Raw genomic sequence first — 26,253 nt, forward strand, 5'->3', positions numbered from 1 at the left:
TCCCTGTGACAGGCAGCCCAGGCCACTCAGTACTGTTCTCCCTAGCCGGTACCACCCTGGCACAGAGCACACAATACTCCCTGGTTGCTTCTCCACACTGGGCTACAGGCTTGATCCTTCCAAAAATGTCTTTGAGCAAAACAGGTTCTATTCCTGGAAAAGGTTTTACATCAACTCTCCGAGAGCAAGACCCTCTTCCCACCCTAAGAACACATCTCCAGCTGAGTCATAACTCATCTGCAAGGCTGGCAGCAAGAGCTCTGCAAAATGTTGGGCTGCCTTTCACATCTTGGAGCTATGGAAATCTACTACCTTTTGAATGATTTATTTCAAGATCTGCATCTTTAAATTCATCCGTTCTTATATGGTCTTCTCTGCTACATTCTGGTATTAGCTGATCTGCCCTAGAGGATATTTTCTTTAACAGTTCTTTTTCTAAAAGAAAGGTTGTACTGTAGGGTTCGAGCTAATTCAGCTGGGAACACCGGCATCACCTGGCAGTGATCCAAACAGCCAGACCAGAATTTAGGTATGTGCGCTCAAAAAATAAGCTCAGAGTTACTTGAATGTGGAAATCGCCTCATGCCAGGATTCAACAGTAATGGTACAAAGTATCAGTTGACAGAACATGCCAGGAGACCCACAACAGGTCATCACCACGAATTCAGGAAGAGGAAATTTGTCTTCCAAGTTAGTAAATCACAGTAGAAGCAACAATCGCACAAGACCCATATGAGTCAGAAAACTCATATGGTCCAGCGTTCTGTCTCCAACCGTAGGCTGGAAGAAATAATCTGGGAAAAGTATGAGAACAGGGTGTGCAGACAGAGCCTGCTTTCTCCTGGCATAGCTTCCCGGTTTGTACCGTTCAGCAAATCAGACTCCTGAGCTGCAGATCAGACCTTGATGACAGACTGCTAACAGCCACTGATGGATCTACACTCCATAAATCTAACACCTATGACTTGTTTATGTTTTGATTTCCACAGTATACCTTGACAATGAGCTCCATATCTGAAAACGTTTTGGATGGAAAAAGCGCTTCCTTGTGCTCATTTTAAACCCTGTTTGCTTCACTAAGTGTCCCTAACATGAATGGGAGGAATCATTCCTTCTCTGTTTTCTCCACATACATTGCAATTTCATGCACCTCTAGGATCGCCTCTCCTGCTCATTTCTCATGGATTTAATCTCTTCTTCTATGGAAACCATCTCTAAGCATTCTTGTCACACATCTCAGTACCTTTTCAAAATTTACCATGGTCATTGAGCTCGGGCAATGAAGGTGGCATTTAGGATTCAAGCTGCAGGTGTGCCATCAATTTATACAACAGCAGACAAGCTTTTATTTTCTTCTTTGCTCCTCTCCTAACGACCTTTAACCTACTTGCCCACAGGATCACTTCTGCACTTTAAGCAGCTGCTTTCATAAAGGTACGGCACCAATTCCATGTCGTCTTTCCTAAGCACAAGACTGTAAAGCTATTACACAGGCTTAGGTAGGAATGCCCCCTCAAGTCTTATTTCACCGGCAAGACCATCAAATTTGATCTGCCATGTTGTCACCTAGCTCTTCAAACCTATTTGAATTCAACTACAAAGGTGCTGGAGTCTGCCCCACTGCAGCAACAGTTAATAAACAGCATCTGAAAGGGTCCACAAAGGGTCCCAACATCCAGTAAGTCTGATTCTGGTGGTGCAGTAGCTTATTTTTATAGGCTGAATAACGTGATCAAGCTGTGCTACAAACAGCCTGCAGCGGAAAAGCTATACTAGAGAGAACATCTCAGAACAGGCTGAAAACAGTGAGTGAACAGGAGGGATCAGCCGAGGGTGGACGGGATGCACTGAACGTGATTCTGTTCTTTTGCTGTCACCTTCCACAGTGACAATGCTTGTGTGCAGCTGCTAAGACAGTTCTCCTCCTGCATTTTATCCCACCAAAGAGATTAGAGTGAATTCACCTTTTACCTTTGTCTACGAGGAAACTCCACTTCACTGTCTACTTCGCCCTCTTCCTCTTCTGAAGAGTCATCACCGCTCTGGCAGAAAACAAGGGCAAGAATCGTATCACGCTTGTGAAAGAACAAACATGCAATGACATGGCTGCCCCTTGGTCCTCCAGGACAAAGTCACTGTGTCAATGGGCTGCAACAATCTAGACAAGAAAAATAACCTGCACTGACTCAAACATCTTCTTACCAGGAGATTATTTCAGGCAGTCTTAATGCTGCCATTTCTGAATTTGGAGTAACTGACTTTGAAATACACTGGAGAATTTAGCAGGCACTGAGTACATAAAGTTCCGTATTTTTACAGAAGCAAATCAAGTAATTAGTATCATACTGAAATCCATATAAATTATTGAGCTGACCTGGCACTCAGCTTTATGACTTCAACCCTCTTCTACACAAGCCCATCACAGAGCAGGACGGGGATGGCACAGCCTTTGCTGGTGGGTTTCACCAACTAGGAAAACTTGAGTTTAGTTCCATTCTCTATTTCAGTGAGCACAGAGCCTTCTGTTTTCCTTTTCCCATCCAAATCCACCCCCTGCGCTCTTGGTTTTTACACATCCTTCTACGCCCTGCCACCTGCCACCCCCTGGTTCAGCCTCTATCTGACCCCATCCCCTTGTAATACGAGGCCCTCCTCCCTCCATTCTGGGCCAAAATCACACTCTTTGTCTGGTACTCATCCTCTTTTCCTCCACTTTTCCACCCAGGCCCAGTTTTCCTGCTCTTTGAACTCTACTCAGACTGGTTCCTACTTCTCTCACCACCTGGACAGAAGCAGGAAGAATGAACAGGAACTGCTTCCATACAACTGTGCTGAAACACCTTTTGACCCTTGCAAAATCCTCACAAAATACATAAGAATTATGACTTCCAGTCAAGGGCGACAGTTCCTGGCAGGTGCAACAAAAGGCATGTCCCCAAGACCATGGCAAATGATGAATTTCTGTTCCAGGGCACAGCAGAGCTACAGATTCTCAATGAAACTTTACTCATATTTAACATCACCAAAAACATGCCAAACCAAAACCCCTTCCTTTGTTTTGAGAAAGGCCTGAAAACATTTTGAGACTGTTTCAAGAACAAAAATTCAGTTTCAGCTCAAACAAAAAGTGGCTAAATTGCAAGCAGCAGAACCGGGCCCTATCAGAACCACACCTGACAACCCTCATTATTGGCAGTATGCTCCAATATGCCTACGGTACTTTTCAAAAAAATTGACTTTAAAAGTATGTCCAGATCACAAAGCAAAGTTCAAAGAGGCATGATTTCTTCGAGATAAAGTTGTACGTGTAACTCCACTGCTATGTGCGTGGGAAACATGGTTTTGCCACTATCCCGTATCCAGACACTAGCCTATGCTACACACCTTTTGCTGGAGAGGGGAAAGAGCAGCAAGCTTTGCGGGTTTTTTTATTCAAATCACTATGCTTTGTCCTTACCTTTTGAAGGGGTCTTGCTTTGCAAGGTAGCACTGAGGAAGCCATGTGCTGGGGAGTGCCTAAGGCGGATGCTGACTTAGAGCTGCTGAAACCCTCCTCCTCCATCTTCTCAATGAACTGCGCATTTTCATATAGGGAAGCAGATGTTGGTGATTGAGAATGGCTCATCCCTGTTTCAACGGATGACATCTGTACCTGACCACTGTCCTCGTCCCTGCACTGAAGACAGGAATCATACGGATCTGTTTTGCAACACTCCCAATGATCAGCTTTGCTTTCTTTGCTCTCCAGATTCCTTCGGCAATCTGCTTCCATGGCAGTGGAGATGAGGTCGGGGCTGGACCCAGACATCCGCCTTTGCGCGTGGTTACTGAGAGGGCTCCGCAGCGCTGCTGCAGGGCCAAAGTACCTTAAGTTGTTTGCGCAGTTGGCAATATCTTGTCCGTGGGCATGAAGCCGTGAGTGATGGCCATGGGGATGGCTGTGGCCAGGTTGCTGCGGGAGGCCGGGGTGATGAGAATGATTATGAGGTGGAGGTGCATCATCTTGCACTGGCTGGTTTTTCAAGATCCCTGCAAAATCATTGTAGCTGCCTTTGCTGTTCCCTCGGCGGTGACGTGGCTTACTGCGGTAGCGGCTTTTGCCACTCAGTGTTGACATTTTGGGACTTCCTGAGACTGGTGAGCCATTGGATGCTGCTTCCGCGCTGGGTATGCCCTCTGACTTCAGTAGATCTGGCCTGAGGGACAGTCAGCAGAAGTTATGCATTAAACCACAAAATAAGAAATTACATCGGCTCAGAGCCAGGATGAAGAGCCAGCTGTAGCCACAAGCACACTCTGCTTTCTAAAATCTACAGGCTTTTCTCCCCTTCAGCTGTTTAACGTCTGCATTTAGTTTCCTTTGATTGTCTCTACTCAACGTCCTTTCCGTTTAGCCCATCATGCTCTACACTCCTTTCTTGCTGCTTTTTCCAATATCTGTCACATACTGTCCTTTTTCCGCTCTTATTTTGATGTTCTGCTCCCAAAATAGCTCCCTCCTAAGACCTTGGTGTCGGGCATGTCTCTTACTATGTGCATATACAATGCTCAGCGCAATTGGGTCCCAATCTGCTGATGCTTATCAGCCTGCTCATTTCAGAGGCATATGTGGATATTAATTCAGAAGTGATTATTCATTGTTAATCAAGACTCTCTTAACTCCCAGAAATCCCAGAAAAGGGAAAAATAAAATAGACACCTCCTCTGAAAAAAAGTATCTCACTTTCTGAAAGTCACGCAGAAGACAACTAGCTGAAAGGACAGCACGAATTCCCAAATCTCAAACCCCAATTTAATTCCTCAACAGTGAATCCATCCTCCCTGAGGACTGGCTGATTTCCATAATCCCTCACCCTGCTTATTCCATTCAAGTCAAGGATGACCTAACTGCTCTCTGCTTGGTCAGTCAGGAGTTTGAGAAAACACATTAGACACCTCCTTGTCAAAGCACCATCATCTATGGAAAAACTCATATGGACCAAACAGTTCCAAGAGAGCTGCCCAGGTAGAAGGGATGGCAGGATTCATCTCTTTTATCTTCAGAATTAAACAGTCATGGTTCTGAGGGTCAGACCAGGCCCAACACCAAGCACCCCTTTGGCCTGTCCTGCATTTTGTCGGGCTAACAGGGACGCAAGCTGCCTGCTCATCTCAGCGAGGATCTACCGCTGGTTCCTGGCACAGAACGACGTTGTTACTTCTTACCGTTTAGTCTGGCTGCCTGGTTTATGGGAGACCCCTTTCCTCTTCATCAGCTTCTCCACTGTATTGGGGTGGATTATGGGTCTAACTGGGTGGCGTTTGTAAGTCCCAGGGTATTTTTTTTCCACTGCTTGTTCCCTCCTGAGATGTTGGGAAAGAAAAAAAAAAAACGACAAAAAAACCAAACAAACAAAAAGCCAGATCAGTTCTCTCTTTATCCAACTGCAGCTCCTGCTGGACAGAAACACAGCTCTGCTGTGAGCACACTGCGTGCCTGTTTCTCAGCTATGGCTGGGTGCAACACAACATGCTGTTCTGCAAAAGGACATAGCGATTTTCTAAATTGTCTGCAGAGATCAGGCAGTTGGAAGAGGGCCCTGGAACCCAGTCCAGAAACAGCACTGCTTTTCTCTTTACAAAGGTGCCAAAGGATATGCCAACACCAAATGGAAAAGGTGCCTTTCTCCCAGTCAGTAAACACTGGGTAAAGACATATACACTAAACAATCTGCAGCAATCTACTCTTAAGGGTCCTGTCTCTGCTTGCCAGCACTTTCTTTACCCTGTAAGTTTTTCAGAGGACACTAAATCTACAAGTAGCACTATGCTGTTTAGAAATTAAGCGCTGTTTTGTCTCTCCTGTATGCATATTGCCACGTGCACAGCATGCCATTATGCCCAGAGATACATACTTTATGAGCTCCTTCTCACGGACCTCCAGCTGCAGCATAATAGCACTGAGCTCCATGTATAAGTTGTTGGCTCGCTCCAGCTTCCTCTCATAGTGTTCGCGGATATCCAATGCATGCCTGAAAAACAGAAAAGTCATTATTCCACAGTCTGATATCTGCGGATCAAGAGAGAAGAATAAGGAAAAGTACGGGTGCTTTAGGAAAGAGCCTTCCAAAATTCAAATTTGTCAGCTGCATTGCACAGAAGCCCAGACAGAGTTAACAGTGAATGACGGTTAAGAGCCTGATACAGCAATGAATCATGATATGCTTTTGAAAGTGTTGAACAGTCTCAAAAGATGGCAAAGCTTCTCACTAAAGAAGCTGCAAATGCCTCACACGCATCCACAAGCCCGTTAGCCAAGCCCTGATCATCCTGTTTGCAAAGAAAAGGGGTAAGTTAGCTTCTAAGAAGCAGGGAAAGAAGCCATTCGTATTTCATAAAAGGCAATATGCCCCTACAGCTACAGTAAAGTTGCAGAAGACATCTTGAACCACAGCTGAAAGATGAGACCATCAAAAGCTCCCAATGGCTAGGGAACACTGATCAACAACTGCGTCAAACTGCCTGAACAAGGTTTCCTTTCGTTTCGCAGCTTTGACACAGAACTGCTATTTGGTATTTTATGTTTCTCTGTCATACATATATTTGCAAATTTGTTACGCAGCAGAAAACACTTTCTTAAATAAACATTCACCTTTCGTTTTTAAGTTGGTCTAATATTCAAAACTAATTTCAGTGGGCTGATAAATTGGAGTGTGTTCACTCCTCTGGAAATAACAAATTCAAAGAAAGTTATCAGGGCAGGGAAAGCTCACAGCAAACTGCAAGATGCATTTTCCACTGAGGTGGATGTACCTGCTGCAGTGCTGTTATCGCAAACATCAAAACTCAGGCAGGAATATTCCCTGGCAAACACACAAGCCTTTGCCTGTCTTGCCTAGAGCAAACTGTTCAGACTGTCCAAGAGCAGGGACGCTTTCCACTGTTTCTCTCTCTCTAGCTTTTCATCAGCCAAGCAACACTCAAGGCCTAGGGCAGGCCTGTGGGAATTTCAGTTTCTGGACTCACAAGGCATTTAGGCTGCTGCAATTTAAGCCACCAGGAATACCGAGTCCTGTTTTGGAGTCCTCAGTACAAGAGGAGCATGAGAACAGTCAGGGGCTGGAGCACATGCCCTGTGAAGAGAAGCTGAGGGAGCTGGGGTCATTTCGCTGGATAAGAGAAGGCTGGATGGAAAAAGTGAGCAGTGAACATAAAAGACCATCAACAGACCTCAGTTCTTCTCTTCGACGACGAATCAATTCTTCATCTAGCCGGTGGATACAAGTTCCTTCACTTTTAATTTTCTCAAAATGTTTCTTCACTTCTTCTCTCCATTCAGCCTAGGAAAGTAATTTACTTTTAGGTATCTGTAGAATTTGGATCTCCAGTTGCACCAAAGAAAAATTCTTGGGCAACACTGTGTCTGCAGAAAATTACAGGTTTGGGTTAAAAATGTGGTTTTGTTAGCTGAATTATTTTGGGCAGCATCATTGCAGCATGTTTACTATCAGCATTTTCAAATGCTATTTCCAATTCTGTGCTCCAACTAGATTCTTTAAAACATACCTGCATTTTCTAAAAAAAAAAAAAAATAAAATATTAAAAAAAACTCCCAACACTCTTTTTGTCCTAACCCAACATTTTCTTCCCTTTTGCCCTTTAAAGTAAACAAGAAAGACTTATGATTTGGAGAGCTGTATTCATGACAATGATGACTGTCACTAGGGTGATACTAACTCTTCTTGCCCCTTGAAGCCCTGGTTCTTGCAGCTTTAAATAATTGCACCCACTTCTTCACACACACACACACACCCCAACACCCTATATAGATCTTCTATACTGGAGCCAAGGTTTCATTCTCGTTCCCTCCTTGGGAGCAGACAGTAGCTTGCTGGGTAGGACTCAGAGGAATCTCTAAGAACATAATTTTAGATCTTCCCTGAAAGTCCCAGAGTCCCTTCACTGCCCTGTAACAGCTCTTTGTCCCACTGGCTGCTCTGCTTATCTTCACCATAAATGCAACGGTTCCGCTCTCAGCAGGCTCGTGGTCCCCTGTACAGCAGTACTGAGAGAACAGCTGGGAGAAGAACATCTCAAGTCAGCAGTTTCAGGGAGAAACAAATGAGACAACACTGAGTTTCTGACTAAAGTCAGCAGATGTCTCAGTTTGTGAAAGTTTGGGTAAAAGATTTTCAAATACCCAGTTTGCTTCTCCCCAGGAATCCAGACTTTTGCGTACTCGATGCAGCCTCCGAAATCAGACCCCTGGAGCTAACTGGTGCTCTCGGACTACAGCCATTCTCCAGTTACCTGTGATTTGAAATAGGTTTCCTGAGGAGTAGCCAGCACATCAGCAGATGCGATGTCCAGGTGCATCAGTGTCTGCCGGAAGGAGGGACGATTCCGGGGCTTGCTCTGCCTGAAGTAAAACAGGCAAACGTTGTTAACATTGTTGGCTTCTCCTACCCTTCTGAAAGGATTTCTCACTAGAACATAGTCTCTGAACCATGCAGCTGAGAGATTAGAGCAAAGGAGGTTTCAGTTTCCTCTTTTCCTGAATACGAGTTCAGTGTGCTAGGGTTGTTCTGTATTCAGTTTTTCATTTGTGATGATCTATTCTGAAGAAACCAAAGCAATGAAAATCATTTAAAATAAGAAAATGTGATTACGAAGTGAAAGATAGGATACAAACTGAAACTGTTCCTAACTTGGTAAGAAGAAACAGAGCTCAGTTCGTTATCCTATTCATTTCTGAATTTTATAATGGGAATACTTGATCTAGTAGACATGATAATTTACATTCAACAAAGCAGGGTGTTTATCAACACCAAATGTATCTGTGTTGCCACATAGTACGTGCCTGAGCCTACGCAGTGTTGTAATGCACTGAACATCTCTGTAAGAGCCATTCAAGTGCAAGAACGTGTAAGTCTGAGAAGAGAGACGAGCACTCGAGCTTCAGGACTGAACCCACCAGACCTGCCGCATGGATTCAGTGCTCAGGACAAGAGCGAGCTCCTTCAGCCACCTCAGCCCTACAAACCACCCGCTTCCACTAGGTGGGGACAGCAGAGTGTGCGTCCGTCCCTGCTCCCTGCTGGGAGCTGCACACACCGCTCCCTGCCCCCAGCACACCCCAGCACAGACACTGCGACAGCACGACCTGCTGCAGCTCAGGGTCAGGGGGGTAAACAGCCACCGGGAAAGATCCAGAGATGCTCTGGCCTGTTTTTCCCTTTGTGCCATTGAGAGGATGGCTGGTAAAACTCACCGAGTAGGAAAATGCTTAAAGTCTGTGTCAAGATGCAATTGCAAAGACTAAGCATTAACGCACAACCCAAGACAAAGAATTGCAACTCTAATCTGGCATGTGGAAGAAACAAAGCATTTTCTGTATCTATACCTCTAAAATCATACAGAAAGCTCAAATTTCTCTTTGTCCAGTTCAAAAGTCAGTCACAAGGGGGCTTCAGAGTGAAAAAATAATCTCCTTTTACTCTGGAGCCAGCATGAAGAAATTTTACCACTACTTTCCTTCCAGCTCCTCTTCCCACAGAGCTCCCTTTCCTCACCTATTTTGCTATGACAAAGGAACAGTCTCTGTGATGGCTACTGAAGATGACCTTCGTGCTACCTGCTTCTGGTTCACACCTGGGCAACTGTCACCCTGCTGGGGCTCCCATCAAGCTCTGCTCTCCCACTTCTCTCCCGTTCAACTCCTTGTCCCTCACTAGTCTCAACAGTGTCTGCCCACCCCCTCCCCTCCTGCCCCCCCCCCCCAAGCAAACCAGAAAGGTTTCTTCCTTCCTCTAAGCTCCAAACATCCTTCTGGGGCCCAGGCCTGCTGCCACAAGGAAGCAGTTTCCAAAACGCTGGAACGTACTGCTCTCATGACTAGTGTGAGGGTATTTAAGAGCCCTCTGCTCTGGCCTCAACACTGACTCTGGTTTCATTTCTTTTACTGGGAAGCTGACAAGAGCTGGGAGCCAGCCATAGGTCCTGCGGCGTGAGGTTCAGGCTCTTACCAGGTCTGCTTCATGAGGATTTTGAAGCCATCTGGGCACGTCGAAGGGACAGGAAGGTGCAGGCTGTTACTGCCCACTCCCCAAATGATGGCCGAAGAGTCCACATCCTTGTAGGGGATCTCTCCTGTAAGCAGCTCCCACAAAACTACCCCAAATGACCTGATGAAAAAATAAAACAGGATAAAAGCTTCTGTGTGAATTCAATTAAACAGAGACATCTGGAGCTTGGAAAAAAAAAAAAAAAGACGTTTGTTTGGCAACACAGGGCAATAGGTATGTCTGATCTGAAACTGAGAGTAGGCGCAACAGTGTTTACGCAGTAGCTTTTAACCCAGTGTAGCTGTTCCACACACCAGGTAACTCTTCCTCCACTGCTCCAGCACTGGGCTGAACACCAAACCACGCTGGTTTTCACACAGCCTTTCACTTTTCTTTGTGAGATTATAAAAATCCTGAAAGCATATTTTCTGTATAGATTAAATCTCACTGCTGTTAAATGAAAAGAGAAATTAGCTTTTCTGAGACAGACTTTAGACTGTTCTTATTGGTTTGGACAGACAGAACTGGTGTCTTACAGACACAACACAACAAAGGTTTTGCAGTCTTTTTACATTTAACTTCCCCCCCGCCCCCACCAAAAGCTCCCTCTGCTGTTATGTGTACTGCTAGGTATGAGTTTCATGGGTCTGAGACAGTACTGCAACTACTGCAACACAGAAATTAACAAATGTGTTTAAGTGTCAGTATCAAAAGCACATGCGGTCTCATCCGATATTTCTTTTGTGCTGAAGAAAGGAAGGCTAAAGAAAGAAAAAATTAAGAGAATTCTGCCTGGTGAAGAGGTTCTTATTACAAGAACTGGAAGATATAGGTAAGAAAACTCACTTTGCTTCTCTTCCTTAGCAAAACGATCAGTAATGACCAAACCCTTAATTTATAACAGCAAACAGTTATTTATTTACAATCTTCACCCAATAAAACACCAAAGAAATATCAAACCAATCAATGCAGAGGTAAACAAAATGCTGCTGAGAGCCAGCAGCACCCTGACTGCACATTAACAACCAGGCTGTGATTCCAGGTGAAGCACAACCATCCGATTCCAAACCCAGCTGTATCTCCCTCCTTGCGTGCCCCATCCGTCCATGGGACACTGACCCTGCCAAGCTTGCTGGCAAATCAAACAAGGTGAGAAGTGAGAAGTGTGTTTCTGGCTTGTACTAAAATCAACTTGCTGTTGTTCAGTATAGAAGAACATCTAAGGGACAAACTGCCTGGGTCTGAACAACATCAGTCACGGAACAGAACTTCATGTGAAAAATGTTGCACTTTCAAAGCCCAGTGACTTCAAATCGCAGGGCGGGGGGTAAGGGGGATGGGGAGTAGGGGAACCAACCACAAAACAAGCAGAATTTGAATATTTTTTTCCCTTGAATTTTTTTTTCCATGGGCTGCAGGAAAGCAGGGATACAGGTGGTTGGACAAACTACTGGGAAACCCCATCTGGTTTCAGCTTTGTTATGATTAAGAACTGACAAAAGATTTTCGAGACTCCTGATAAGATTACAGATTTTTTTTTTTTAGCCTGCTGTTAAAGATGAGAGAGCAGACATAAGCAGCTTAGGAACTGTTCTCATTTGTTGTCAGCATTCACAAACATTGCTTTTGCTCATCTTGGGGGAGAAATGGATGTCAAGGAGGAGTTTGAGCAATCATCAGTGCACTGCACTCAAGAGGAACTTGCACCAAAGGCACCTCTAGGTTTGAACCGAAGAGCAACATCTCTAAGTCACCGAGGACAGGAGTAAAGGAGTGCCCACAGCCCTCAGCAGAGCTTGCAGCTGGATTTTATTGGACACGATGCTCCATGCAATATTCCTGAACCTAAGCCACTCTAAAGGACAGAAAACTGAGGGTGGAAATTGGGCGCCGTTCCTCCTCATGAACCTGTGATTCAAAGGGAAAAGCTCACCAGACAAATGCTGAGTGTTTTCTTTCCAAAACAACCCAAGGGTTTCTCCTAGAAGAACTGGCTCATGCTATGCCCTGCTACATCCACACAAAATGAATGCACAAACCAGAGCTGTACACCACAGGTTACAAGACTTTCCCTTTCCCTACAGGAAATCTTTACTTAAAGTCATGACCCAGCTCCAAGCTACACCACCCGCAGCAGGCTGCTGTCCGACTCCACTCGCACTCCAAACCACCTACCTGCAGCTTAAATGTTGTGTAAGGGAGGTGACAGCATCTGAAGCTGAAAAAACACAAGAAGGAAAATTCATCCTGGCCGTAAAGCAGGGAGAAGGGCCTTTGTCCTGGCTACTGACATTTAATATGCAGAAATAACAAGGCAGAAACAGATGTGGTTCCCTTGAGGACTCTGAAACCTGTGGAAAGGCATCCCAAAGGAGCTCCAAGGCTGAGCTCTCTCTCAAGCATTTTTAACAGCATGGAGATCTGAACCTTTCCCTGTGTTCCTTTGGACACAGAGTACATTCCACATGGGATGGAAACAGGTGTTCAAAACTCTAACAACGTGTCCAGGTTTCCTCCCCCATGGATCCAGGGGGTCGATTCACTGCACTATAATCCTGTGGCTGTACATATAACAGCAAACCCAGTGTGCAGAAAGCAAAAGGTGGTCAAACCCTTCTAGCTAGCGGAGTAGAGGCCTCCCTGCAGCTCAAGTGTGGCCCTGAAGAGGCTAGAAAGCAAATGAAAAGCTGCAGCAGTTTCTGAAAGGGCTCTGAGCACCAGCAGTGGAAGAAAGCTCTGGCCTGAATAATGACACAGGCAAGAACCGCTGCATTTGCTTACTGCAAGACACAGCCTGCACCGAGTCTTGTTAGGTACCTTCACACAGCTTTTACACATGTATGTCATTTTACTTTCCATTATAGCCCACGGTTCAGTAACAGAGTTCGGGCACTAGGCAGATGGAGAAAGGAACAGTCCACCACAGAGCAAACTATTCCCATGCCTAAGATGAGAAAAGACTGCAGAGTATGTAACGTGCTGGGAAACCAAGTGGCTAAACAGAAGGTGAAGATACTTAAATATTAACACTACTCACCAGATATCCACCTTTTCAGAGACAGGCTCATTGCGTATCACCTCTGGGGCCATCCAAGCCACAGTTCCCGCAAAAGACATTTTGGTACTTTTATCACTGAGTTCTTTAGATGTACCAAAATCTGAAATTTTTACTGCATCTGTGTGTGTAACCAAAACACTGGCAAAAAAAAAGAAAAAATAATATCAGCATTTTGCAGTTTTTCTTATGCCATAACAGCCACTGTGAGTAAATCCCTTCTTAATCAACACAAACAGGTGACGAGGCCATGCTGTTCACAACTGCAGTACAAGAAAAAAGATTATGTGTTTTCACTGATGAAAGCTCTCGCTTCCTTTGAAGTGGTTGTGTTTTGTGCCTCAAATGCATTTCTAAACGCTACAAGTCAAAAATCAATCTTGATAAAATTGCAAATTAACAAGTCACTGAAGATTCACTATACCTGGGGACATTTCAAAATTTTAGTAAAGCTGTACCTTAAACTGCGCTGTAAACCATCTACAAGTCTTATCTTAATGCACTGTCACAGTCACGTCATAGGCTAAAGAAGTGATAAGCATCTAGGGAATAAGAATGAATACAAGCAGCCAGGTAGTTTTAGCCAGAACGCAACAGAGGAATGAGAGATGCATTCCAGAAAACCAGGGAAATAAAAGAACAAATAAGAAGGAAAAATAAAAAAGCAGAAGCCAACAGAATATCCCACTTTCAACAAGGGCCATACACCATCAAATCATTAGAAATATTTCCTGACTGCTATTTATCATGTAAGGTACTGGTAAAATTTCCAGTCTTATTAAATTGCAGCACAGGAGGGCAGTGCCAACAAGTTTCATTAGTTTCACTCTCATTAGTTTTGAGTCAACATAGAAAAAAAAATAATGGGGCTTTTGACCTAACTTTAAACTACTCCTCAAGAAAAAAAGTGAAATAGAGAGAAGCACAACGGGGGGAAGTTTAGGTAGTTAGAGACTCACTTTGGTGACTTGAGGTCTCGATGGATGATTTTGTGAAGGTGCAGATAATTCATCCCACTTGCAATCCCCGTGGACCAATCCACGAGCAGCCGAGGGGTGACTTTCCGCCCCGCTCGCAGGACTTCGTAGAGCTGCCCATGTGCACAGTACTCCATGATAATGCAGTAGCATGGGGCTTGAGTGCAAACTCCCCTATCAAAGAAAACACACAGCTAGTGAGGATCAGGAGAGTAAAAGTCCCAGGGCAGCTCTCAAAGGTGGCAATCCAGGGGCAGGAGAGTAACCTCCTTACTCTGCCTGGGCAAGGCTCTGCTAACAGCTCTCCTTCCCGAACAGGAAGGGGGAGGTCTCCTGCATCCTTTGGACAGGAGGAACCTCATCTGTGACAGGGGTGGGTTTCCTTCAACTTCCACACCTGCAGATTTGTAGGGTTCACAGAAGACCTTCTGTGAACCCGCAAGCAAAGCACAGCACTGGGTGAGAATTGTGTCCATAGCTTTGTTTTCACAAGAGTGTGCAGCAATTTGAGAGGAAGGATGACCACTCGTTTTGTCCTACAGACAGCTTAGTTCCTGGATTTTAAAAACTTGGCCAGGGCACATGGCCAAATGGCTCTTGCCTGGATAAAGGTACATTTCAAACAAGTTTCACAACCTACTTGAACGCAATGATGTTAGGATGTTTGAGTTTCCGCAAGTGCTTGATATCTGTTTCGTTCTGATCTCTCACTTTCTTGATGGCCACCTCCTCTGCCCGAAATTTGCCCAAGAAGACAGCTCCCTGCGCACCGCTGCCCAGCCACTGCAGCTCCGAGATCTCCTCGAACGGGACCTCCCAGGTATCTAGGCAGGGGGAAGCAAAGGGGATAACGTCAAAAATCAGAACCACAAAAATATTCTGCTGTAAGATCACACAAGGACAGCACCTGCCACCTCCCTTCCTAAACCTTCAAGGTGGACTTTTCTGGAGGTAGTAGATGGCAGAGTCTCCCAGTACAGGCACAGCTGAGGCACACACCACACAGGCTCAGCCTCAGGATCCCTTTCACCCAGCTCCTCTCCACGTCACAGTCACCTCCAGCCTTCCAGCTGCTTTTCCAGCAGAGCTCACCACTACTGCTAACCGCTCAGGTAAGCTGCTTCTACTTGGCAGGCAGCAATTTAACGTACCAGGGACACTGGATTCCCAATTTAGAGAGGAGGTCCCCTGCTTCACAAATGAATAAGTATGGTATCTCTTATTAAGTACATGACTCCATTGAAAAGCATAGATGAGAAGAAACATTTAAAGTTCACAACTGACATAAAAAATATTGACAGTTCTCCCCCATCCCTGAAATAGGGCAAAAATAGGAAATAAAAGGGAAGGTCAGAGGTGGCAGGTTGTAAAACGCAGACCAGCAACCACCGAGTTACCCACCACAAAGCACATTAACCACCACCAGCGGTCACAGAAACAGATCTTTCCCACACCAACATTATGTGTATCAGTGTCAAACAGCAAACAAAAAAAATCTTAAGCAATTCCTCCTCTTAGGTACCCACACGCATCTTGTAGGGACACTGCCAGAGTGGTCCAGTAGCACTGCATAAACTGTTTCAAGACAGATGTACCCATTAGAACAGAAAGCCTTGTTGTCTGTGAGTCACCTTGAAATTACCTTAACATCCCACAAACAACAAGATAAAAGGCAGGCAATCATTTACTCACTGTAACTCAATAAATGCGTAGGTTTACAAAATAAATTATTAAGCAGCAAAACCAGCAAGTAGCCCACTGCTTTCTGAAATAAAAGGAAGTCACACCTATACAGATCCCTATTTCAGAAGACTACAAAGATGCATCTTCTTTCATCCAGCCTCGAGCCACTGGGGTGTTCCCAGGGCTCCGATTCAGATTATGCAAATGTGTACACTTCAGAAACTGTCACCACTGAAGGGAAACATATATGCAAACTGCCTCTGGACTGATCCCAATTCAAATCTTTCCATCAAACCATTCCTGTGACACTAGCTGGATGTCTCCTGCTGAATGCCGACTCTCCAGGCACGGCCAAGGAAAGCCAGCTCCCATCCGGAGCCGGGCTCCAGGGCTTGTTCTGCTTACTGAACTAGAAAAAAAAACCCCAACATTGTTAATACAGCAAAAATTCCGTACAACTTGGCAGGGCAAAGTTCAATCCTTAGCACATGTTTCTTTACAGACACAAGTCTATTTTTCACACTGCTATATCTGCTTGCAACCTTACATTGCACAAAAATACTAAGACAGCGCATGCGGTGCTCAACTGAAACGCATTATAACTAAGTAGCCCAGTAACCATGGATTTGCCACAGACCATCCCCATCCCCAATCTTCAAGAACGCCATGGCACTGTGAAGGTGATGTCTCCTTTGGTACTGAAGCACATGCCTGTCTGCGTAAGAACAAAACAAACTGATGCATGAAACACTCCGTGACCACTATCCTGACTACAGGACATTCAAGGATTTTAAACATTCTTTACCAAACAACTTGAGCAATTTTTTGTCACAACATACTTATAATTAGTATTTAATTCTTTAGACATGAAAAGACAGTTCTTTAAATAAGAAAAATAAAAGAAAATAAGGAAATTCACAAATAAATTGAGAAGATTTGTATTTCTATTTAATTGACAAATACACTGCTTCTGAAAGAAGGTGGTAAATACAGATGATTCTTCTGGTTGTTGATGAACAGTATTTTCACATGGGCAACCCTGAAACTGTTCTCTTGCACTGAAATAGCTGTTTCTTTACATGTGAGAAGAGTGCCTTTCCTGTACAAGGCACCCAACATTGTCATTTAATTCCCTGAAACACCCGGAGTTTGTGAGCAGTAATGGGTAACTATATTGCTATTACCTAGAGACCTAATTTGCTCTTAATATTACCTATTAACTTTTGCAATGGCAAAAGCAGAGAGGACTGTAAACAAAGCAAACAAAAGTTCACTACTTCCTCCTACAAAGTCATCTCATGTTTTTTTAGTAAGATGTATCCTTTCCCATATCCCACTTGCACCCCGATCATCAAGGGCACGATTCAGGGAAGAGGTTTCACTGCAGCAACAATCTGAAACATCCTACAGCTTTGGGAATTCAAGAAAAACAAAGAGCCAAACCATACGTAACATATAATGCAACAGTAAGACAAAAATTTAAAAAAAAAAAAACCCAAAACAAAACACAAATCTTTCACTGTACAGGAACACGTTACTATGTGTCAAGACAGCCGGCATCAGCAATTGGTTTGGCTCCCATAACATATCAAGCCCTGAAAAGCTTCCCAAAGAAGGGGATGCTGGTGGAGGAAAGCACTGGACTACCCTGGGCTGAAAACCAGGGTTTGTTAGCATTCGTGGTGCAAACCTGCATTTTCTACTACAATCCAAACCCACTGATTAAAAAACACATCTGAATGACCCCGTGTATGTGCTCCCTACGGCTCCCTGGGACCATCCTCAAGGACAACAGGCTGATGAGGATCACTATTACCAAGTTAGCCTTACCAGTTCTGCAGAGGGGCAATGGGCAAGGCCGGATAACAGAGGACTCAACATCAACACACTGCGCCAGCTGAGCATAGCTGACAGCTGAGGCCACACACATCAGCTGGAGAGCGGGTCACACAGCCCTCCCCACTGCCTGTACAGACCCATCCTCAACAGTCCACAACACCTTGAGGCAAAGGACGGTGAATTACGGCTGTCCCAGCTACAGCACACCTATCCAGCCAGTACAATGAGAAACCAGCATGTGAGCGGTGATGCTGAGATCTCTGTCACCTCAACCAACAGCTTGAAACAGAAAAGGACTTGCATACACCAGCTGCCAGAACTCGGGTGCGTGGCTATGATGATTCACCCTAGTTAAGTCCAAGTGCCTGTCCAGAAGAGTTAACACCTCAGATGATCAGCAGGGTGGCTAGGAAACACACCTGGATTGTTTCCTTGTTCAGTGGGCTTGTTCAAAAAGTCCATCAGCATTGCTTGGCTAAACATCCGTCGAGACTGCCTGGACTTCAGGGCTTGCCACAGCTCTCCTAGTGCTCCCCAGCTCCAGCAGGAGAGACACGAGGCTACCTCCTACCAGGATGGAGCAGTTTTTATTCCAGAGTCTTCTGGGCCTAAAGAAACCTGTGGGATACATCCCCTAAACAAATTAAAGTGTAATAGCCGCAGGAATTACGCAAGAGATTGCGTTTCTAAGGTGATTAAGAACCATTTGAGTAGAATGATGGGAATCTGTTTCCCATGAGGAAGAAATGCAAGAGCAGCCTGAGCCATTGACTCAATTATTTGAAGCAAATTTTTGCCGTTTGCCAGCGTTGGCCGCTTGCCAGCATTGGCATTACGACAAGAAGCATCTCTGGTATACAAAAAACAACCCTACAAACACAAGCAACGCTTTGTAAAGCACCTTGCTCTCCAGGTTGACACAAAAACGCACACGATGACAGTAAATACCTAGCTTGTGAAAGGGAGGTGAAAGCAACTCCTGAAGACACATTCTTAATCCAAAGGAAATTGCTCAGAGTCTGTAGAAAACACAAGTCTTACTATAAAGCGCTAGAGTCCCAACAATCCAAATTAACTAACTGTTAGAAACAAAGAACTAAGTGTATCTCCTTGAAAACACTCACCAACAGCCTTTAGAAATCAGATTAAACAACTGGAAAAACTTAGTCAGGAGTGATTTTATGGGTCAATCCAAAATACTAAAACCTCTGATAACCAACTGGCAACCACCGAACAATACAAAAGCAAGCCCTCCCTGCAGGAATGACCACTCACCAAACAGAACATTTAACAGCAGCAGTGGGCACTGCTCAGTCAACCAGCAGACCACCCTGCAGCAACTTGCAGCTGAAGCTGACCAAAGCCCTGCCCAGCATGGGCCCTGAAGGGAAGCACAGAAATGTACTCCTCTTGATAACCATCTCAGGTGCTGAGAAGGAAACTCAAGGAGTAATTTCAACAAGAAAATAACGTGGCATCATGTAAAAGTTGTTCTTATCTTTTCCCCCATTCACCAAACCATGAGCTGAGCCTTCACAGGCAATACGGACTCTAGTATCAGACATCTGCAAAGGGCATGAAACCTATTTATATCTTGCTACTTGCAGCCACAACACAACACCACCACCACATCCTAGAGTTTGGGCCTGCAGAAGATCCAAAGCAGGTGAGCAGGGATGCCAGTGAGCAGCAAAAAGTACTAGGAAGTATGTGCATGCAACACAAAGCCCTCCCCCACTATACTGGACTCCTACCCTAGTTGTTTGATAAAGCCCAACGCAAGGATAGAGTTTAAAGTAGTTGTTTCATGAAGAGGGAAAAAAAAACCCCATCATCTGCACAGATCTGTGGCACCAGCCCAAAACTTTAAATAAGCCCCCAGGGGAATGAAAGGCCACCACAAGCCTCTCTTTTACTTCCTAACGAGCCAGAGACATTTCTTCAGCCTGTCTTCTCCAAACACCAGCACTTGCACAAACACAAACCTTGCATCCTCTGTGCTCTTGCTAAAAGACAGCAAAAATAAAAGCAATCACATACATCAGTTATTAAATTGCTGGCTTCTATGTAGCTGATGGAATGCACAAAAAGATGATTTTCTGGTAGAAAGAAACAAGAATGAGATCATCTGGAAAACAGAACATGAATACTCTGACAAAATCCTCAAGTTTCAACACAGAAGCAGTTTAAAAAGGTTGATCAGAAGTAACAGAAGTATACTACTACCATTAGAGGTCTGTCCAGCTGAGCAGCTCCAGATGAATAAATACATACATATTTTTTTTATATCTTGTTTTCACTCTCATTTATGATGGTGAAGACACTGAAGATGCCGCTAAATCACACAGGCCCTACAGAGCAGCTCCCAATTAATCTTCAGCCTTACCATACCTGTAGCCATTTCAAAACCATCCTTTTAGGAAGGGCCTAACGCCAACGGCAAACTGCAAAGTGTCCCTGAATCTGCAAAGTGTCCCTGAATCTATGGCTCTGAACATGCTTGTGACAGCGAAGATGGCAAGGCACTTCTGTGCAGACAAAGAGGAGCTATACACGTGCCCTCTAAGCACAACACTCTCAGCTGCTCACTGTCACTAGTTAGCACTTCCATCTTTTTTTATTAGTAACTTTCATGCAAAAGGAAGTGTCCCCTGTGGGCCATCAAAGCACATATTAAATTGTGGTCTCCAATGCATCTGCTGTCCCAATTATATGCAAAATACGATCTCTTCGTCTCACAGGTAGCTTTCCTGAAGCTGCCCATCCGAGCTTACAGCACACACACGCACATGACTGCTCAGCAGCAACCGGTGACAAGAAGGGCAACATGGTGAGATGGAGCTTGTATGGGACCGTCACAGGGTTGCAGGAAGCAGCTGATGTAACTCTGCATCTGCCTCTCTTCCTTGGAAAGTTTCAGCTTCACTTAAGAGCACTGAGCCTCCGAACTAAAGTGCAACACAGACTGACACCCTGCCTCCCCTCAATGTCACCTGCCTGCTCTGAGGCCCGTGTTCCTTCAGCAGACTCCCCAGCCCACCAGCCTTTTCCAATCCTCGCCACAGCCGACTCCACATACTGTGCTATCACCCCAACAGCATTAATTCCCCAAGGAATTTTCAGTCACTTTTTTTTTTACGTATAGACTCAACCATGTGTGACATACTGAGTTGACAAATACAGACAAAATTCAGAACCAACTCTGCCAAAGGATTTCCAAGCCAAGTAAACTCTTGCTGAGCCCATAGGTCTGATAGACAAGAGGCTGCTGCTTGGGAGGCACCTGCCATTCTGTAACACAGACGTGCATCTCCCTGCTCAGAGTCAGGAACTGGAAACCATTGACTCTCGGAGGGAGGAGGAAGTTTATTTCAAGGCAGATTCACCCAACATGTTATTTAATGGCTCTGTTCTCTCATATTAGGAACTCTTCCCTGACCCAACCCTGGGGTTTAGATACAAACCACTCAGATGGCTTTTCTGACCACATATCTTATAATTTGTCTAGGCCAGAAGACAATTTGACTAATACCGAGCTGTGATCCCAGCGATACACGAGACTTCTACCCTGCAGTATATACTGTGGTGGCCAGGCTGTTCCCATTTTCGATAAGCCTCAACCGTTTCAGCTCCTTAATTCTAATGACAGCTTGTTCTTTTCCCATCTGCCACTTCCCTCCCCCTGTGCTAGGGGAGAAATTAGGCACCAAAGGCAGAGCACGTTCTGCTCTTTAGCTTTCAGTAACCCCTAAAGATATATCTATGAATTGACTGGGGCATTAGTTATTCCCAAACTACTTTTTTTTTAAATGTATTTATACTCACACACACTTATAGATTTACACTTGCACATTTATACATCTAAATGAAAAAGCCATAAACATTAAAGGCCATATTTCTGGAAAGATAAGTACTGAATGATATTTTAAAGAGTAAAATTACTCCTGAACAAAAAGATATAAAAGTTAATGTAACATGCCCATAGACAAGGAATACTTTGCTATTTGGCGGTCAGCTAGAGCCAGATGCACATACAGGAGCAGAAATGCCTGTCCATGTTTTTCATCTGGCATAAAAAAACTGCAGTAATGAAGTAGTTGGTACAATCCCTGTCTTCAACACAGTTCTTTCCGATCCTCACTTACATGAATACTCGGTTCAGATTCAGACCTTGTCACAATGGTCCAAGGCATGGGCCAGAACAGGCAATTGGTTTTGACTCCGATCATGAGCTGCCTTTGCTACAAGTGATAGCTGTTGGCTGCACAGTGCAGGATTTCTCTTTGCAAACCCATAATAGGGCTGTACGAGACCAAACCGGTCACATGGAAAGCTGGGGAAAAGCCCTGGGGGTTGCTTTCCCCATCTTCACACGTTCCCACAGATGCAATAAAGGTTTATTTCCCTACTTACCTTGCTGTTGCAGTTTGTAGTCTGTGGAGTATGCCTTGCCTATGATGTTCCACACGGGCCTCAGACAACCAAAAAGTCCTTCAAGAAATCCACCGCTCCCACTGCCTGATCTGTTGAACTGGACTTTAACGTCATCCGCTCCACTGTTGCTCTCTCCATCCATAGTGCTCCTGTTGCCCTGAGGAATGGCTGTTTCAGACTCATCCTGCTCTCGCAGCTGCAGCACGCTGTTCTCAAATTGGTCCCTAGAGTCCTCACTGATGCTGGTCAGCACCGCTGCAGTGACCGGGCTGCTCATGTTTTCGATGAGGTCTGCCTGCAGCAAGCCCTTCTCACGCACATCCTCTATGAGCTCGGGGGATGGGTGGTTTCCAGTAGGTGCATGTTCATCATGTAGCCTACTAAAGTCTTTATCTTCACAGAAAGCTTTGCCAATTGAGTTTGGAGAGGAAGACAAGCTCAGGCGCTCCTGAGTACTGGCCATGATGCTGTGAGTGTGCATCAAGGAGATGGTCTAAGTTGGTACTTAGAGAATTAGTACAACACAATTCAGATGTGGCACATGAAGCCAGTACCTGAAAGGAGAGGAAAAAGAACAACTTTCAAGTCTTTATTTAAGTGTTTTCACTATGTCCACTTTCATAGAGGTGAGCTGATAATTAACTAGACATTCCAGACAACTACTAATACTTAGTAAACAATTACTGCCTTAAAAGAAGCAAATAAGTTATTCCAACAGAAACTCCACTCACACACTACTCTCGGTAACCTACTGCAGGAATTCACCGGTAAGCAAACACCACGAGTTTTACACAGAAGCCTAAAGTCAAAACCATGAAAGACTCAAGCAAAGAGCTGTTTCTTCATGGTTACTGTCACATTTATCAGACTGAAGCTGACCCCCAGCTGTCTCCCAGCTCAGGTATGGTTTCAGTTCAGCACTGTTTCTGTGTCTGGCACAGTCCGCAAGCTCAGGATTCCTCTGCAAACCCTTGAGACAAAGCCATACAGAAACAAAGCACAGTGATTTAAGTACCTTGAGTCCACCAAGGGGATGGTTTGTAGCTGCTCTCTCAGAGTCCCACCTAGTTACAACTATCCTGATCCTTTAGTTTAATCCTTTCAAGTTCAGTGTAGCAAGGTACGTCACGTTCTCTAACCATGTACATGTCAGCCTCATAAACAACTAAAATTTAGAGAGCTTCATGGGAACAGTATATCCTCCTCTCTGATCTCCCTCCTTCCACATACCTGAAGAGCATCTCCTCCCACTGCGCTCTGCTTTCTCCCTGCATGAAGTTAGAATCACAGAACGGTTTGGGTTGGAAGAGACCTTAAACTTCACCTAGTTCCAACCCCCCTGCCATGGGCAGGGACACCTTCCACTAGATCAGGTCACTGCAAGCCCCATCCAGCCTGGCCCTGAGCACCTGCAGGGATGGGACACCCACAGCTGCTCTGGGCAGCCTGTGCCAGCACCTCTCCACCCTCACAGAAAAGACTTTTTTCTATCCTCTTTCAGTTTAAAGCCATTCCCCCTTGTAAAATGTCCCTCTCCAGCTTTCTTGTTGACCCCTTCAGGCACTGGGAGCTGCTCTAAGGTCCCCCTGGAGCCTTCTCCAGGCTGAACAGCCCCAGCTCCCAGCCTGTCTCCACAGCAGAGGGGCCCCAGCCCTCTGACCACATCTGTGGCATCCTCCGGACTTGCTCCAATAGGTCCAAGTTCCTGGTAGGTTGCATATAAATTCAGAGCTGGTGTCCCTTTTAAAAAGTGTGCATGTGTGTCCCCATCTTTTGCTACGTGCTCCGCTGCAAGACCCTTTTTCCACAATCCCGCATAGTGTCACCTTTCTACAGATCTGGGCGGGCAGCCGGGGGGTCACACTGTGAGAGCTGCCCACTGCCAAAGTACTTCTCTGGTGCAGACCCACTTAAGAAACAAGAATCTCCAGTTTTGCACCAGAAGTAATTAAGCGCATTCAGCCTGTAACACGGAAGAAAGTCCAACTTAAAATTCCATATGAAGTTGAGAGGAGGGGGAAAAATGGCATTAACAGAAACTATTTTGTTAAAAACTAAGATCAGTTACACCGGGTGCAAAGTCCCAGGCTCTGCAAACAGCCACTGAAAGGAAGAAAGAGGTGGCCAGGTAGCATGGAGCCAATCCGAAGGGAACAGCTCAGTCCCGTAACTTCTCCAGATGAGGTCATTACAGAGATGGGAGCCAAGACCTTCAGCCTGGTGTATGGAAAGCTCGCGCTGGGCTTCAGTCCCTCCTCCAACAGCAGAAGCAGCAAACGGGAGCAGCCAGGAGCTTGCCCGACATTCCCGTATTTCTGCCTGCTCACATGGGGTATGCAGAAAAGCTTTATTAGAAGAACGTTATTTACATTGTAAATTTTGTTCTTTAAAAGAAAACGAAACAGCAAGTGAGGCAAAAATCGCAGCACAGTCCATACTAGTTAAGGAGCTGAACTTGACTTGTACTCAAGAGTTGGTTACTCCTGACCTACCTGTGACCGGTGACCGGAGTAGTATGGTTACTGCTAGTAGCAGTTGTTAATATGATCACAGATTTTGTTGTGGAATATCAGGAAAAGAGAATATTTTCAGACCTGAACAGGATTTCAGAAAAATACCAACATAACCGCAATTCAGTGTTCCTGGGCACTGGCCCTGCTCATATCCAAAAGTCTGAGAGACACAAGTGATTCTTTAAACAAACACAAAATGTGACCAGTGGTCCTGCAGACAAATCTGCTTTTCACACCACAGCGTATAAAGCAATGTAAACTAAACGTCAATCAGTTTCCCCTGCAAGAAACCCTAGAATAGGAGCCAAAACAAGAACTTGAGGTAACAAGTGTCCCAAAGTATCTCAAATTTAAACAATGGGAAGTGCACTATGGATTAAATCAGACTTGAAGGATAAAATCGGTTTGCCATTATGTGACTCTTAGAGTACACTAATATAGTCCAGGATTTTGCTTTTATGTTATTTTCTGACTTCAGAATGTCTGACTGTAGATTTAACAGAGAAAAAACAGCTTTTCCTGCACGTATTTCACATTCTCCTAGTTTCTAAATGGATTACCAGCATTGTATGTGACTCCTTCTCCCCATGAATTTCTCAGTAGTGCCCGAAAAGCGAAGCACCTCTCTTCCACCCTGCTGCTGAAGCACCACCACATGTACGTGTTACGCTGCTACCAGCTGCTAGACCACCTGGCCGCACTTCTGCGCTGACACTATTTGCCCTAAAGCCACCTGCAGCCTCCCACCACGGCTGGGGCTCAATACAGCGGACAGTGCGAGCGCACCCAGAGAGCCCCTTTCTTTGATCTCAATAAAAAGATGAAGTTTAGGCAAGCGGCGTGCATTTTCTGTGCCTATGACAGAATGACAGGCCTGTTAGCTGGGAAGGGCCCCTGGAAGCGACTAGGTTGAGCCCCCCTCCTGCCTGCCCCAGGGCTACCCCAGCACAGCTCAGCCAAGAACAAACCCCCAGGTGCGGGGACATCAGGTCTGTCTCAACAGATCAAACTGCCTTCTCCAAGACTTAGATGTTCCAAATAAAAAATAAAGCCTTTAAGCACAGTACTCTGCCATCTTATATGCCACTGTATCTGCTTCACGGAGAGAGGGGGCATGCAAAAGCTACAAAATTGTTTTCAAACTGGCATGATACAGCCTTACGTAGTACTTACATAAGCAGCCTGAATTTTCCAAGGTGCAGTGAACTCAGTGTTTTGAGAGCATGAGACAGCAGCATTTATTTTAAAACAACTTTGTATCAAGTCAACTTAAAGTAAAGCAGCTCAGATACATTGGTGGGGGGCAGAGCACAGTTTCTGCCACGATGCATCAATGCTGACTTGTTGGAGAAATTAATTTTTTTAATTCTATTACAGTAAATTCTTCAACATGCAACCTCTTACCTTAGCAAAATTAGATTTAACACAAGGCAAATTAGGTTGTCTTTGACCTTACAATCTCTTCAAATATGGGATGAAGAGCATTTTTCAAGCTTTATCATCATGCCTCCCCTATTCTTTTGGTTAGAGTACCAAAGATATGGCTGAGATTGTCCATGTTGAACTCTTCCCAATAAAAGAAATCTTAAGTTTCATTCAATGCAAAGAAAAACATTTTCTTAAAAGTTTTAAGTTTCATTAAATATAGACTGCTTGCCACTTGGGATGTTTATGATCTGTATGTGCCTCCTTAACTTTTACAGTGAAGA

The 26,253-nt window shown here is 44.9% G+C and overlaps 1 protein-coding gene across 8 annotated transcripts in view; it reads right to left on the reverse strand.

Annotated features, from left to right (window-relative positions):
- MAP3K13 (mitogen-activated protein kinase kinase kinase 13) overlaps positions 1–26,253 on the reverse strand; it is a 79,901-nt gene that overhangs the window by 5,447 nt on the left and 48,201 nt on the right. For all 8 annotated transcript variants that reach the window (XM_040612778.1, XM_040612783.1, XM_040612779.1 and 5 more), the window contains 11 exons: positions 22,011–22,585; positions 14,716–14,899; positions 14,058–14,249; positions 13,081–13,239; positions 10,005–10,163; positions 8,290–8,398; positions 7,210–7,319; positions 5,895–6,011; positions 5,206–5,343; positions 3,458–4,196; positions 1,972–2,042 (listed from right to left, as the gene is read on the reverse strand). In XM_040612778.1, coding sequence (XP_040468712.1) covers positions 1,972–2,042; positions 3,458–4,196; positions 5,206–5,343; positions 5,895–6,011; positions 7,210–7,319; positions 8,290–8,398; positions 10,005–10,163; positions 13,081–13,239; positions 14,058–14,249; positions 14,716–14,899; positions 22,011–22,512 — 2,480 coding nt within the window. In that variant the 5' untranslated portion in view covers positions 22,513–22,585. The remainder of the gene's footprint in view (positions 1–1,971; positions 2,043–3,457; positions 4,197–5,205; positions 5,344–5,894; positions 6,012–7,209; positions 7,320–8,289; positions 8,399–10,004; positions 10,164–13,080; positions 13,240–14,057; positions 14,250–14,715; positions 14,900–22,010; positions 22,586–26,253) is intronic.

This window comes from Falco naumanni, chromosome 13 (genome assembly GCF_017639655.2).
Source record: "Falco naumanni isolate bFalNau1 chromosome 13, bFalNau1.pat, whole genome shotgun sequence".
Taxonomy (NCBI): Eukaryota; Metazoa; Chordata; class Aves; order Falconiformes; family Falconidae; genus Falco; species Falco naumanni.